The sequence below is a fragment of the Balaenoptera borealis genome (genome assembly GCF_965194805.1).
Source record: "Balaenoptera borealis genome assembly, chromosome: 7".
NCBI lineage: Eukaryota > Metazoa > Chordata > Mammalia > Artiodactyla > Balaenopteridae > Balaenoptera > Balaenoptera borealis.
In genome coordinates this window covers 78,641,863-78,657,605 of record NC_138864.1, presented here as the reverse complement: position 1 = coordinate 78,657,605, position 15,743 = coordinate 78,641,863, and the positions used below count along the sequence as shown (strand labels likewise).

Below are 15,743 nucleotides of genomic sequence, written 5' to 3'. Positions count from 1 at the left end.
TTCAGAAGTGCTTTTCTTTTTGTTCTTTTTGAACCCTCAAGGGGACCAGAGGGTTCTTTATTCTTAATCAGTCTCCTGTTATCCACCCCACTTTCTAAAAGCCTTTGCTGCCTTGCCCTGACTCCTTTTTCAGTCTCATGCCTGTCTTGTGACCATCGTTTGTTTTTTATTTCAGATTTTTATTTTAGAAAGAAATGATGAAGTACCTTGTCTTTAATTTGCCTTCTTATTATAAAAATGAAGGTACTGGGCTGTAAGCACGGGAAGATACAGAAGGATGACACCTGTTTTAATTTAATAGACTCAATTTCACTTTGTTATTTAGAAAACTAAATTCAAAATGTGCTGAAGTTGTTAGGAGATAAGTACTAACAGCGGTGTCTCATTTTCCTAGATAATGAAGAAATAACATGTTTTACAGCCATGGTTTTTGCTTCCACCATAACTGAAGTTTACCCTTTTGAGCACATTTTCTTACTTTATAAAACAAATTATATGTCGTCCAAATTCAAACAAACAAACAAACAAAACCTGACTGGGGAGTCGGCAGAGCAGGGTGGTCCAGGGCTCAGGCTTGGGAGGCAGGTGGACCTCGGTTGGAATCTGGGCTCAGCACTATCTCTCTACTTGACATTCAGTGCCTTCTAGTCAAAGACCTCTGGCAACACAGGTGGAGTTGAAGGGGATGGGTCATTACTTGCTGAATGAGGGAGACTTCGCTCCATGGGGAATCCTGGGCATCTCCGTAACTGAGTGCAGAAAGGAGTTACAGAATTTGGGCTTGTAGGCGATTTAGGGGAGAGTTTAAGGAGATAGGACTTTGCTCTGGATTGGATGCTGTCAGAAAGTGGGGGAGATTCTCTGGAGTATCTTCATAAATCTTGTCTGAAAGGAGTGAGGCTAAAACTGTGGTTGGCTGAGAACTGCAGTCACTTGTGTTTAGGGTTGGTGGGGATGGTGGGAGTGTTTGGTCATTTTTGTGGTTTGGGCAGTGTTCATATTTTGTCTGAGGTCAGATAAGACTATGAGAGGTCTTGTTTTGGTCTTGATTTATCATGACCACAGAGTGCCCTTGCCAGTTGTCGACGTTCTGTGGTGGTGTTCATGTTCACCAGGAAAACGCCAGGCCGGTGCCAGCAACCCCAGGGCTAGCTGATGGTACCAGGCAGGCTCTTGGATGTCAGGGCTGCTGCTTTTTTTCTTGTGATCTTGGGCAAGTTACTTAACATCTTTGAACTTTAGTTTCCACATCTGTAAAATGTGGACAGTGCCTACTCAGGGGTTGTCGTGGAGATTAAATGAGCAAATGTGTAGAAAGGACTTAGCCCAGTACCTGGCACACAGCAGGTACTCGATATACAGTTGCCGCCTCCCCCCCCCCCACCCCCCGCCCTTTTAGTGGATTTCGATGTTCAGGTCTCTTTCCTAGAACTATTCATGCAGAGGCCCAGTGATCAACTAGAGCTGCTCCAGAGAAGAATCCTGAATTGGGTATTAGGAAGAAGTGGGTCCTTTGCAACTCAAAGATGTGATCATTCCATCACTCTGAATCAGTCTTGAGGATGGACACGAGTGACTGTAGTATCTTCTTATGCTATCATTACCTTGGCAACTATTTTTACGAGTGTTTGTTTACGAGTGTTTGTTTTACTCTTTGTTCCCAGGAGCCAGTGGTCCCAGCTGGCCATGTATTCTTCTGACTTTGTGTTGTTGTCTTGCTTTCTTGGTCTCTTCCTCTTATGTCTTTTGTCCAGGAGTCTCATTCGAGCTTGTATATCCTTACCACCTTCACTTTGGCTCTCTGAGTTCTAATCTGCTTCGAGCTGGGACGCCACATAGGCAGACAAGTAGGAACTGTTTGCTAATGGAATTTTTCAGGCCCCAAACGAGAGAGCCCAGGATCTTCGGTACAGCTGTGAAGTGTAGTGGGGTTTTAGGCCATGCGCGTTTTGAGCTTGGTCTCTCATGAGGCCATTTTCGTCTACTTCCAGGTTGGAGCATTTTGGAAATTTGAATCTGAAGTCTAACTTCTAGTTGAGACATTATTGTGCTTGTCTGTGCCAGGCAACTTGGGTTCTAGGTCCTTTGGTGGGCCCTGGACATATTATTTAATCTTTCCTGGCTGGACAGTTACTTTAGAAGTTTGAGAATCAGCCAACAGCTTATTGGCTCCCAATGCCACATGATAAACTGTATTGTATTAAATTTCTAGCATATATTGTACTTTGGCTCATCTCTCTATTCTGTTGAAAGATCCTAGGAATAAAGGAAAAAAACAATAGAAAATGGGCTAAGGACACAAACAGTTAAGAAAAAGACTTTAAACAAAAGGTGCTTGACTTCACTTGTATTAAAATAACATGACTTAAAACTATACTGAGGGACTTCCCTGGGTGGCACAGTGGTTAAGAATCTGCCTGCCAATGCAGGGGACATGGGTTCAAGCCCTGGTCCGGGAAGATCCCACATGCTGTGAAGCAGCTAAGCCCGTGCTCCACAACTACTGAGCCTGCGCTCTAGAGCCCGCGAGCCACAACTACTGAGCCCACGCACCACAGCTACTGAGCCCGCTCGCCACAACTACTGAAGCCCGTGTGCCTAGAGCCCATGCTCCGCAACAAGAGAAGCCACCACAACGAGATGCCCGCGCACTGCAATGAAGAGTAGCCCCCACTCGCCGCAACTAGAGAGAGCCCACGCACAGCAACGAAGACCCAATGCAGCCAAAAATAAATAATTAATTAAAAAAGAAAACAAAAGATATTGGCAACTGATCTACACGACCCCACCAAAAAACCAAAAAAACAGAAAACTACACTGAGATACCAGTTCTCACCTACGAGACTGAAAAAAAAAATACAAAAGGTTGATACCATACTCTGTTGCTGAGACTGATACTTTCATACCTTATTGGTGAGACTGCAAGATGGTACAACCTGTAAATTATAGATACATTTACCCATTGGTCTAGCAATCCCTCTTCTAGAAATCTCCCTTCGGATACTCTTGCCCATGTAGGAAGAAGACATACATTCAGGAGTATTTAATGTGGCATTTTTATAATAATAAAAATTTAGAAATTACCCAAGTGATCAGCAGTACTGGACAGGTTATAAGCAATGGTACATCCATGTGAAGGGGTACTATGAAGCTGTATTATGCAGAAGGTTCTAACCATGGAAAGATCTCCAGGATATATTGCCACATGACAGAAAGTAAGATGCAGAAAAGTGTGTACACTCCTTTTTACTTATATTTGTATAAAGAAACATGAAGGTGATATACCTGAAGGGGAGAGGGGTGAAAAGGTAGATGGGACCTGGGTAGGAATGGAATTTTTCAGTGTATATCTTTTTCCATAGTTTAGATATTAGAGCCATGTAAAGGTACTGTGTATTCAAACATAGTAATTTAAAAAAAAAAGCCTCTAACTTTACCTTCACAAGGAGAATATTCTGAGTTCCTTGATTGAATAAGCCTGATTCTTATAAAAACCTCCAAAGCAATAGCCACTTCCATGAACTCTTTTTAAAGCAGCCTACATGTCAAGAGGCCGTATTTGATGCTAGATTGAAAAAGAAAACTAAAAATTAATTTAGGAGTTCCCTTTCTTCATTCTCTAATCTCTCTGGGGAGGATTGGTGTCTTTACTAAGGCTTTGTTGCCCATAGCAGATGGGTTTGGGTTTTGTTATTTTATTATTTTTTTATGGCAAGCCTGATTTGCCTTCTTCAGAAACCTGTTTAATCTGAAGGCAAGTTAGTGAACTCCCTTCCAGGTTGTCCCAGGAAAGAATAAAAACCATAAAAATGGAGATCCTGATAACCATGGTGAACTGAGGCAGGTTCTGCTGTGGCTCTTCTCTTGGACAAGCAGGGTAGAATCCCCCAGGTCATTGGGGAGACCTTATTTTGTTAAAAGTTCTTTCCTTGTGTTTGACAAAATAAACCTTACACCTTATCCTAGATGCACTCTTCAGCAGTTACTGTCTTACTGTCCCCAGCAGTCTGCTTCCTTCTGGATCCCTCTCTTGGTAGCTGGCGTCTCCATCTCATCAGCCGACCCAGGCCTGAGCTAGCTGCAGGCCAAGCTGGGGGGTCTCCTCTCTTTCATCAGCACCCTCACATCCAACCAGACTTCTGGGGAAACCACCAAACCAGCATCTTTTCTACCCTTACACTACCGACATAGTTCAGCATCACTGTGTGTTGTCTAATTGTTCCCTTCCAGCTGGTTTCCTATTTTGCTTCCAGAAGATCTTTCTAAGTGACCGCTCTGATCACACTGCTCCCTATATAACCCCTCGAGTGGCTCCTGCTGCCCTGGTCCCCCAGAGGAGGCATAGGCCTTCAGGACCAGGACTGAGGCCTCTTCATCCTTATCCTTTGCGCTTCCCCTCTCTAGAACCTGGCAGTCCAGTGCGGGAACCAGTCCCAGAGCTTGCAAAGCAACTCTCGGTCTGTCAAAGAATTGGTGATGGGCATATCTACACAAAACCATGTCTCCTGGACATCATGACCTTGCTGGTCCCAAATCTTGCCTTGTATACCGATTGAATAAATATTTTGATAAATGAATAAATGAGTGCTCTGATACAAGAACAGGGTTAGCTGGCTATACAATAATATAAGAAAAGGTACTTTAGAGAAGAACTAGTGATAGTAAAACAATTTTTTTAATGCCCTTGAGAAGATTCATGGTAAAGAAAAGTGGGTTGAACTAGTTAACATCTAAGATTATCTCAGCTCTTAAATTCTATGATTTTGTTATCTATGTGACTGCCAGACACCAGGGTACAAATATAAATAAAACACAGTTCTTGTTCATTAGACATTTTAACCGTTGACTATGGATAGTTTTAAAAAACCTTTCAATTTGTGCTTTTTTTGAGTAATAATGATTGTGTGTGTGTGTGCACATATGTATATATTCATATGCATATATACAGCTATGAGCAGTTTATATATTGTGAATTGCGCATGTATCTACTACAGTATTTTTAAAACTTGATGTGGTTTGTAAAGGTTTTTTGTATATGTTAAATACTCTGGTTCTTTGTTTTATAAGTATTTTCTCAGTTTGCCATTTGTCTTCCTAAAGGCCTTTCTCATCCTACAATTGTACAAATATTTGTTGTATTTTTTTCTATACCTTTATGGTTTCATTTTTCCTTAAAAACACTCTAATCCATTGAGGATTTGCTCTTGTGTATGGCATGAGTTAGGGATCTGACTTTATTTTTTTCCAGATGGTTAGCCAGTTGTTCTAACACCATTTATTGAATAGTATATACATCTTCCACTGAATATAGTACTTTTATATCTTCCAACATGTCTCTTTTTTTTTCCCTCCGGCTGAAGAGTGACTGGGCTTTCAAATCTGGGGTTAAAAGTAATAGCTAGTCACTTCCCATTTATGAACAAGGGGACATCACATAGTGTAGAGAAAAAACACATTTGACCCTTCAAAGAAGTGGTCATAAGTAAGATACAAATTGGGGTAGTCAGTATGCTCTTCAACAGATATTCCCAGGTCTCTGCCTTCCAAATACTTGGTAGGATTGTATTTCCTGACCATCGTGGTTGGCTGAGGCCATCTGCCTAGTTCTGACAAATTGGGAGTGGACGTGACGTGTGTCAGTTTTGGGCCAGAGCATTTAATTGCTGGTGTGAAGCTTTTCAGAACTCTCTTTCCTGTTGGCTGATGAAATGATATTCAGGATGGCGGCTGCCCCTTCAGCCTGGATCCCTGAATGACTACGAGGAGCAAAGCCTTCCTGTCCTCCCGTATTGGACGTGTAGTGTGAGCACTAAGTAAACCTTACTGGTTTTAAGCCACCGAGATTTGGAGGCATAACCTAGCCTATCCTGATTTATATACATATTCCCTTTCAGTATTTCAATTTGATTTTTTTTTTAATTAAAAATTTTATTTATTTATTTTTGGCTGTGTTGGGTCTTTGTTTCTGTGCGAGGGCTTTCTCTAGTTGCGGCGAGCGGGGGCCACTCTTCATCGTGGTGCACTGGCCTCTCACTATCGTGGCCTCTCTTGTTGCAGAGCACAGGCTCCAGACGCGCAGGCTCAGTAGTTGTGGCTCACGGACCCAGTTGCTCCGCGGCATGTGGGATCTTCCCAGACCAGGGCTCGAACCCGTGTCCCCTGCATCAGCAGGCAGATTCCCAACCACTGCGCCACCAGGGAAACCCTCAATTTGATTTTTTAGACATCAACGGAACTCAAACTAGAGGCTTCTCTAAGGAGAAGGTATTCTTTTCATGTATACTGATTGATACTAGGGAGAAATAAGGTAATTTTAGAAAAAAGTCACGAAATAACAACTTCCTATATATATTTTTTTCAGGTAATCTGGAGCTCTCAAAATGTTTGCCAAAGCAACAAGGAATTTTCTTAGAGAAGTTGATGCTGGAGGTCACCTGATTGCTGTATCAAACTTGAATGACTCTGATAAATTACAACTTCTAAGTCTGGTGACCAAAAAAAAGAGATTGTGGTGCTGGCAGAGACCCAAGTACCAGTTTTTATCTGTCACCCTGGGAGATGTACTCACAGAAGACCAGTTTCTGAGTCCAGGTATGTTTCTTTGGTTATATTCTGCAATTAGTTCCAGAACAGGAGGTGATTCTTCTTTTAGACACACGTTGTCTTGAGTGATTCTAAGGCGATACCTTATAAGCAATTCTCCTGTTTCTTTGCCTACTGTTTTAAAAACATATCCTTTTGTAAAATGAGAAAATTCTGCAGGCCTGACATGAAAAGGTATAGCTTAATATTTAAGAAATAATATTGCAGTTTTGGTATAAAAGTACAGCATGCTCATTTGTAGGTGTTGTGGCCCCTCAGCATAAGTGGACTGGTTCTACCTCCCCAAATTTGGTTTGGTGTTGAGGTTGATGATGCCACATACCCATCAGGAGGGTGTGAAAAGTTTTATTACTCACAAAATGAAGCTTTTCTGGGGACAGCATGGCAGGTTCCCAAGGCTGATCCAAAAATAGCTAGAGAGAAGGAGGGGATAAGAGATGGGCTCAGTTTCTCTAGTGAATAGGAGGTGTGGTGAGGGTTCTGCATGTAGGCTGGGGCTTACAAGGTTTCAATTTCCTGCTGGTGCCAATGGAGGGAGCACCTGGGGTTTATTACCCTATTGCCCACATGTGTAACAGAAAGGAAAGAAGGGGTGGTGGGCTTGAAACATTAAACATCAAAAATGGGGGGTTTGACTCATTATTACAGAGGAGTATTTATAAAATATAGAAAGGCAAGACAACAAATCAACAAAAATTCCTCCATCAAGTGTTAATTCCCATTAACACTTGGATTGTATCTTTTCTTTCTCTGCATCTAATTTTTTAAAAACAAAATTGGAAACATACTACATATAATTTTTATATACTCCTCATTTATTTTTTATTTAACCTTATATGTTTTCCTTCATGGGTTTAAATATTTCTTAGTACTGTTTTCAACTGTGTATGCACCCTAATTTGCTTAACCAGTCCAATTTACTGCTTCATAAATAAGGCTGCAATGAATATTGTTATCTGAATTTTTGTTGTTGTTTTTGTTTTTCCTTTAAGCAATTGCTTTAGCATAGATTCTTTTTTTAATTAAAATTTTGTTTCTTATTTTTTTTAACATCTTTATTGGAATATAATTGCTTTACAATGTTGTGTTAGTTTCTGCTGTATAACAAAGTGAATCAGCTATATGTATACATATATCCCCATATCCCCTCCCTCTTGCGTCTCCCTCCCACTCTCCCTATCCCACCCCCCCATCCCACCCCTATAGGTGGTCACAAAGCACCGAGCTGATCTCCCTGTGCTATGCGGCTGCTTCCCACTAGCTATCTATTTTACATTTGGTAGTGTATATATGTCCATGCCACTCTCTCACTTCATCCCAGCTTACCCTTCCCCCTCCCCGTGTCCTCAAGTCCATTCTCTAGGTCTGTGTCTTTATTCCTGTCCTGCCTCTAGGTTCATCAGAACCATTTTTTTTTTTTAGATTCCATATATATGTGTTAGCATACGGTATTTGTTTTTCTCTTTCTGACTTCACTCTGTATGACAGACTCTAGGTCTGTCCACCTCACTACAAATAACTCCATTTCATTTCTTTTTATGGCCGAATAATATTCCATTGTATATATGTGCTGCATCTTCTTTATCCATTCATCTGTCAGTGGACACTTAGGTTGCTTCCATGTCCTGGCTATTGTAAATAGTGCTGCAGTGAACATTGTGGTACATGTCTCTTTCTGAATTATGGTTTTCTCAGGGTATATGCCTAGTAGTGGGATTGCTGGGTCATATGGTAGTTCTGTTTTTAGTTTTTTAAGGAACCTCCATACTGTTCTCCAGAGTGGCTGTATCAATTTACATTCCCACCAACAGTGCAAGAGGGTTCCCTTTTCTCCACACCCTCTCCAGCATTTATTGTTTGTAGATTTTAATTTTTTTTACATTGGGAGTGTTTTATTTTTAGTATTTATTTATTTATGGCTGTGTTGGGTCTTCGTTGCTGTGCGTGGGCTTTTCTCTAGTTGCGGCGAGGGGGGGCGACTCTTCGTTGCGGTGCACGGGCTGCTCATTGCGGTGGCTTCTCTTTTTGCGGAGCACAGGCTCTAGGCACATGGGCTTCAGAAGTTGTGGCATGTGGGCTCAGTAGTTGTGTCTCTAGGGCTCTAGAGTGCAGGCTCAGTAGTTGTGGCGCATGGGCACATGCGCACTCCGTGGCATGTGGGATTTTCCTGGACGAGGGCTCTAACCCGTGTTGCCTGCATTGGCAGGCGGATTTCTAACCACTTCGCCACCAGGGAAGTCCCGTGTTTGTAGATTTTTTGATGATGGCCATTCTGACTGGTGTGAGGTCATACCTCATTGTGGTTTTGATTTGCATTTCTCTAATAATTAGTGATGTTGAGCAGCTTTTCATGTGCTTCTTGGCCATCTGTATGTCTTCTTTGGAGAAATGTCTATTTAGGTCTTCTGCCCATTTTTGGATTGGGTTGTTTGTTTCTTTAAAATTGAGCTGCAAGAGGTGTTTATATATTTTGGAGATTAATCCTTTGTCCATTGATTCGTTTGTGAATATTTTCTCCCATTCTGAGGGTTGTCTCTTCGTCTTGTTTATGGTTTCCTTTGCTGTGCAAAAGCTTTAAAGTTTCATTAGGTCCCATTTGTTTATTTTTGTTTTTATTTCCATTACTCTAGGAGGTGGATCAAAAAAGATCTTGCTGTGATTTATGTCAAACAGTGTTCTTCCTATGTTTTGCTCTAAGAGTTTTATAGTGCCCCGTCTTACATTTAGGTCTCAAATCCATTTTGAGTTTATTTTTGTGTATGGTGTTAGAGAGTGTTCTAATTTCATTCTTTTACATGTAGCTGTCCAGTTTTCCCAGCACCACTTATTGAAGAGACTGTCTTTTCTCCATTGTATATCTTTGCCTCCTTTGTCATAGATTAGTTGACCATAGGTGCGTGGGTTTATCTTTGGGCTTTCTATCTTGTTCTATTGATCTGTGTTTCTGTTTTTGTGCCAGTACCATATTGTCTTGATTAGTGTAGCTTTGTAGTATAGTCTGAAGTCAGGGAGTCTGATTACTCCAGCTCTGTTTTTTTCCCTCAAGACTGCTTTGGCTATTCAGGGTCTTTTGTGTCTCCATACAGATTTTGAGATGATTTATTCTAGTTCTGTAAAAAATGCCATTGGTAATTTGAGAGGGATTGCATTGAATCTGTAGATTGCTTTGGGTAGTATAGTCATTTACACAATATTGATTCTTCCAATCCAAGAACGTGGTATATCTCTCCATCTGTTGGTATCATCTTTCATTTCTTTCATCAGTGTCTTATAGTTTTCTGCATACAGGTCTTTTGTTTCCCTAGGTAGGTTTATTCCTAGGTATTTTATTCTTTTTGTTGCAGTGGTAAATGGGAGTGTTTCCATAATTTCTTTTTCAGATTTTTCATCATTAGTGTATAGGAATGCAAGAGATTTCTGTGCATTAATTTTGTATCCTGCAACTTTACCAAATTCATTGATTAGGTCTAGTAGTTTTCTGGTGGCATCTTTAGGATCCTCTATGTATAGTATCATGTCATCTGCCAACAGTGACTGTTTTACTTCTTCTTTTCCAATTTGTATTCCTTTTATTTCTTTTTCTTCTCTGATTGCCGTGGCTAGGTCTTCCAAATCTATGTGGAATAATAGTGGTGAGAGTGGACATCCTTGTCCTGTTCATGATCTTAGAGGAAATGCTTTCAGTTTTTCACCATTGAGAATGATGTTTGCTGTGGGTTTGTCATACATGGCCTTTATTATGTTGAGGTAGGTTCCCTGTATGCCCACTTTCTGGAGAGTTTTGATCATAAATGGGTGTTGAATTTTGTCATAACGTTTTTCTGCATCTATTGAGATGATCATATGGTTTTTATTCTTCAATTTGTTAATATGGTGTATCACATTGATTGATTTGCATATATTGAAGAATCCTTGCATCCCTGGGATAAATCCCACTTGATCATGGTGTATGATCCTTTTAATGTGTTGCTGGATTCTCTTTGCTAGTATTTTGTTGAGGATTTTTGCATCTATATTCATCAGTGATATTGGTCTGTACTTTTCTTTTTTTGTAGTATCTTTGTCTGGTTTTGGTATCAGGGTGTTGTTGGCCTCATAGAATGAGTTTGGGAGTGTTCCTTTCTCTGCAATTTTTTGGAAGAGTTTGAGAAGGATAGGTGTTAGCTCTTCTCTAAATGTTTGATAGAATTCACCTGTGAAGCCATCTGGTCCTGGACTTTTGTTTGTTGGAATATTTTTAATCACAGTTTCCATTTTATTACTTGTGATTGGTCTGTTCATATTTTCTATTTCTTCCTGGTTCAGTCTTGGAAGGTTATACCTTTCTAAGAATTTGTCCATTTCTTCCAGGTTGTCCATTTTATTGGCATACAGGTGCTTGTAGTAGTCTCTTAGGATGCTTTGTATTTCTGTGGTGTCTGTTGTAACTTCTCCTTTTTCATTTCTAATTTTATGGATTTGAGTCCTCTCCCTCTTTTTCTTGATGGGTCTGGCTAATGGTTTATCAATTTTGTTTATCTTCTCAAAGAACCAGCTTTTAGTTTTATTGATCTTTGCTATTGTTTTCTTTGTTTGTATTTCATTTATATCTGCTCTGATCTTTATGATTTCTTTCCTTCTGCTAACTGTGGGTTTTGTTTGTTCTTCTTTCTCTAGTTCCTTTAGGTGTAAGGTTAGATTGTTTATTTGAGATTTTTCTTGTTTCTTGAAGTAGGCTTGTATAGCTATAAACTTCCCTCTTAGAACTGCTTTTGCTGCATCCCATAGGTTTTGGATCGTTGTGTTTTCATTGTCATTTGCCTCTAGGTATTTTTTGATTTCCTCTTTGATTTCTTCAGTGATCTCTTGGTTATTTAGTAATGTATTGTTTAGCCTCCATGTGTTTGTGTTTTTTACGTTTTTTTCCCTGTAATTGATTTCTAATCTCATAGCATTGTGGTCAGAACAGATGCTTGATATGATTTCAATTTTCTTAAATTTACTGAGGCTTGATGTGTGATCCAAGGTATGATCTATCCTGGAGAATGTTCCGTGCACACTTGAGAAGAAAGTATAATCTGTTTTTGGTTTGAATGTTCTATAAATATCAATTAAATCTATCTGGTCTATTTTGTCATTTAAAGCTTGTCTTTCCTTATTAATTTTCTGCTTGGATGATCTGTCCATTGGTGTAAGTGAGGTGTTTAAGTCCCCCACTATTATTGTGTTACTGTCGATTTCCTCTTTTATAGCTGTTAGCAGTTGCCTTGTGTATTGAGGTGCTCCTATGTTGAGTGCATATCTATTTATAATTGCTATGTCTTCTTCTTGGATTGATCCTTTGATCATTATGTAGTGTCCTTCCTTGTCTCTTGTAACATTCTTTATGTTAAAGTCTATCTTATCTGATATGAGTATTGCTACTCCAGCTTTCTTTTGATTTCCATTTGCATGGAATATCTTTTTCCATACCCTCACTTTCAGTCTGTATGTGTCCCTAGGTCTGAAGTGGGTCTCTTGTAGACAGCATATATATGGGTGTTGTTTTTGTATCCATTCAGCAAGCCTGTGTCTTTTGGTCGGAGCATTTAATCCATTCATGTTTAAGGTAATTATCGATATGCATGTTCCTATTACCATTTTCTTAATTGTTTTGGGTTTGTTATTGTATGTCTTTTTCTTCTCTTGTGTTTCCTGCCTAGAGAAGTTCCTTTAGTGTTTGTTGTAAAGCTGGTTTGGTGGTGCTGAATTCTCTTAGCTTTTGCTTGTCTATAAAGGTTTTTAATTTCTCCACTGAATGTGAATGAGATCATTGCTGGGTAATCTTGGTTGTAGGTTTTTCCCTTTCATCAGTTGAAATATGTCCTGCCACTCCCTTCTGGCTTGCAGAGTTTCTGCTGAAAGATCAGATGTTAACCTTATGGGGATTCCCTTGTATGTTATTTGTTGCTTTTCCCATGCTGCTTTAAATATTTTTTCTTTGAATTTAATTTTTGATAGTTTGATTAATACATGTCTTGGCCTGTTTCTCCTTTGATTTATCCTGTATGGGGCTCTCTACACTTCCTGAACTTGACTATTTCCTTTCCCATGTTAGGGAAGTTTTCAAGTATAATCTCTTCAAATATTTTCTCAGTCCCTTTCTTTTTCTGTTCTTCTTCTGGGACCCCTGTAATTCGAATGTTGGTGCATTTCATGTTGTCCCAGAGGTCTCTGAGGCTGTCCTCCGTTCTTTTCATTATTTTTTCTTTATTCTGCTCTGAGGCAGTTATTTCCACTATTTTATGTTCCAGGTCACTTATCCATTCTTCTGCCTCAGTTATTCTGCTATTGATTCCTTCTGGAGTATTTTTAATTTCATTTATTGTGTTGTTCATCACTGTTTGTTTGCTCTTTAGTTCTTCTCAGACCTTGTTAAACGTTTCTTTTATCTTCTACATTCTATTTCCAAGATTTTGGATCATATTTACTAACATTACTCTGAATTCTTTTTCAGGTGGACTGCGTAGTTCCTCTTCATTTGTTTTGTCTGGTGGGTTTTTACCTTTCTCCTTTATCTGCTGCATATTTCTCTGTTTTCTCATTTTGTTTAACTTACTGTGCTTGGGGTCTCCTTTTCATAGGCTGCAGGTTTGTAGTTCCTGTTGTTTTTGCTGTCTGCCCCCACAGGGTGAGGTTGGTTCAGTGGCTTGTGTAGGCTTCCTGGTGCAGGGCAATGGTGCCTGTGTTCTGGTGGGTGGGGCTGGATCTTGTCTTTCTGGTGGGCAGGGCTGCATCCAGTGGTGTGTTTTGGAGTGTCTGTGAATTTAGTATGACTTCAGGCAACCTCTCTGCTAATGGGTGGGGGGTTGTGTTCCTGTCTTGCTAGTTGTTTGGCATGGGGCATCCAGCACTGGACCTTGCTGGCTGTTGGGTGAGCTGGGTCTTAGTGTTGAGATGGAGATCTCTGGGAGAGCTCTTGCCGATTGATATTATGTGTGGCCAGGAGGTTTCTGGTGGTCCAGTGTCTTGGACTCGGCCCTCCCACCTTGGAGGCTCAGGCCCAACATCCGGCTGGAGCACCAAGACCCTGTTAGCCGCACAGCTCAGAAGAAAAGGAAGAAAGAAAAAAAACCAAAAAAACAAAAACAAAAAAACAGACAGAATCCTAGGACAAATGATAAAAGCAAACCTATACAGACAAAATCACACAAAGAAGCATATACATACACACTCACAAAAAGAGAACAAGGAGAAAAAATATATATAAAAAAAAAAGGAAGAGAGCAACCAAACCAATAAATAAATCCACCAATGATAATAAGCACTAAATAGTAAACTAAGATAAACATAAAACCAAAATCAAATCAGATGCAGAGAGCAAACCCCAAGTGTAGGGTTGCTCCCAAAGTCCACTGCCTCAGTTTTGGGAACATTCGTTTCTATTCAGGTATTCTTCAGATGCAGGGTTTATCAAGTTGATTGTGGGGATTTAATGTGCTGCTCTTGAGTCTGCATGGAGAAATTTCCCTTTTTCTGTTCTCACAGCTCCTGGGGTTCAGCGTTGGTTCTGGCCCCGCCTCTGCGTGTAGGTCACCCTCAGGAGTGTGTTACTCACCCTTACAGAAGGGGATTAAAGCAGCAGCTGATTAGGGCTCTCTTGCTCACTCAGGCTGGAGGAGGGGGTGGTTCGGTAGTCATAATTGGAATGCGAGGTGAGCCTGAGGCGGCAGAGGCCGGCATGACGTTGCAACAGCCTGAGGCGTGCCGTGTGTTCTCCTGGGGAAGTTGTCCCTGGATCATGGGACCCTGGCAGTGGCGGGCTGCACAGGCTCCTGGGGGGTGTGGATAGTGACCTGTGCTTGCACACAGAATTCTTGGTGGCAGCGGCAGCAGCGTTAGCAGTTTATGCCCGTCTCTGGGGTACGAGCTGATAGTCGTGGCTCACGCCTGTCTCTGGAGCTCTTTCAGGCTGTGCTCTGCCTTCTGTGGGCACACTGGGAAGGGATCCCCTCTCCTCACGTATCCCGAAACAAAGGTCTCGCCTCTCTGGCAGGTCCAGACTTTTTCCTGGATTCCCTCCCGGCTAGCTGTGGCGCACTAGCCCCCTTCAGGCTGTCTTTACGCAGCCAACCCCAGTCCTCTCCCTGGGGTCTGACCTCCAAAGCCCAAGCCTCAGCTCCCAGCCCCCACTTGCCCTGGTGGGTGAGCAGACAAGCCTCTCAGGCTGGTGGGTGCTGGTCGGCAGCAATCCTCTGTGCGGGAATCTCTCCGCTTTGCCCTCTGCACCCCTATTGCTGTGCTCTGCTCTGTGGCTCCGAAAGTTCCCCCTGCCCACCCCTCGTCCCTGCCAGTGAAGGGGCTTCCTAGTGTGTGGAAACCTTTCCTCCTTCACAGCTCCCTCCCAGAGGTGCAGGTCCCGTCCCTATTCTTTTGTCTCTGTTTTTCCTTTTTTTCTTTTACCCTACCCAGGTACGTGGGGATTTTCTTGCCTTTTGGGAAGTCTGAGGTCTTCTGCCAGCGCTCAGTAGGTGTTCTGTAGGAGTTGTTCTACATGTAGATGTATTTTTGATGTATTTGTGGGGAGGAAGGTGATCTCCATGTCTTTCTCCTCTGACATCTTGAAGGTCTCCCTTTTTTCTTATTGAGATATAGTTGATTCACAATATTATATTAGTTTCAGGTGTACAATATAGTGATGCAAAATTTTTATAGATTATACTCCATTTATAGTTATTAGGTAATATTGGCTATATTCCCTGTGCTGTGTAATATATTCTTATAGCTTATTTACTTTATACATAGCAGTTTGTACTTCTTAATCCTCTACCCCCATCTTACCCCTCCCCCACTTCCCTCTCCCCTTTGGTAACCACTAGTTTGTTCTCTATATCTGTGAGTCTGTTTCCTTTTTTATTATATTCACTAGTTTGTTTTATTTTTTAGATTGTACATGTTAGTGATAACATACAGTGTTTGTCTTTCTCTGATTTATTTCACTTGGCATAATACCCTCCAAGTCCATCCATGTTGTTGCAAATGGCAAAATTTCATTCTTTTCTATGGCTGTGTAGTATTCCATTGTGTGTGTGTGTGTGTGTGTGTGTGTGTGTGTGTATACCACATCTTCCTTATCCATTCTTCTGTTGATGGTCACCTAGGTTGCTTCCATATCTTGGCAA

At 41.1% G+C, this 15,743-nt stretch overlaps 1 protein-coding gene across 7 annotated transcripts in view; it reads left to right on the top strand.

Moving 5' to 3' along the window:
- The window catches only part of GSDME (gasdermin E), a 103,886-nt gene that overhangs the window by 13,830 nt on the left and 74,313 nt on the right, over positions 1-15,743 (top strand). For 6 of the 7 annotated variants that reach the window (XM_082398459.1, XM_082398458.1, XM_082398456.1 and 3 more), the window contains one exon: positions 6,362-6,591. In XM_082398459.1, coding sequence (XP_082254585.1) covers positions 6,381-6,591 — 211 coding nt within the window. In that variant the 5' untranslated portion in view covers positions 6,362-6,380. Of the gene's footprint in view, positions 1-6,232; positions 6,592-15,743 lie in introns of those variants that run through there. The other variant, XM_082398457.1, reaches the window with a different exon arrangement.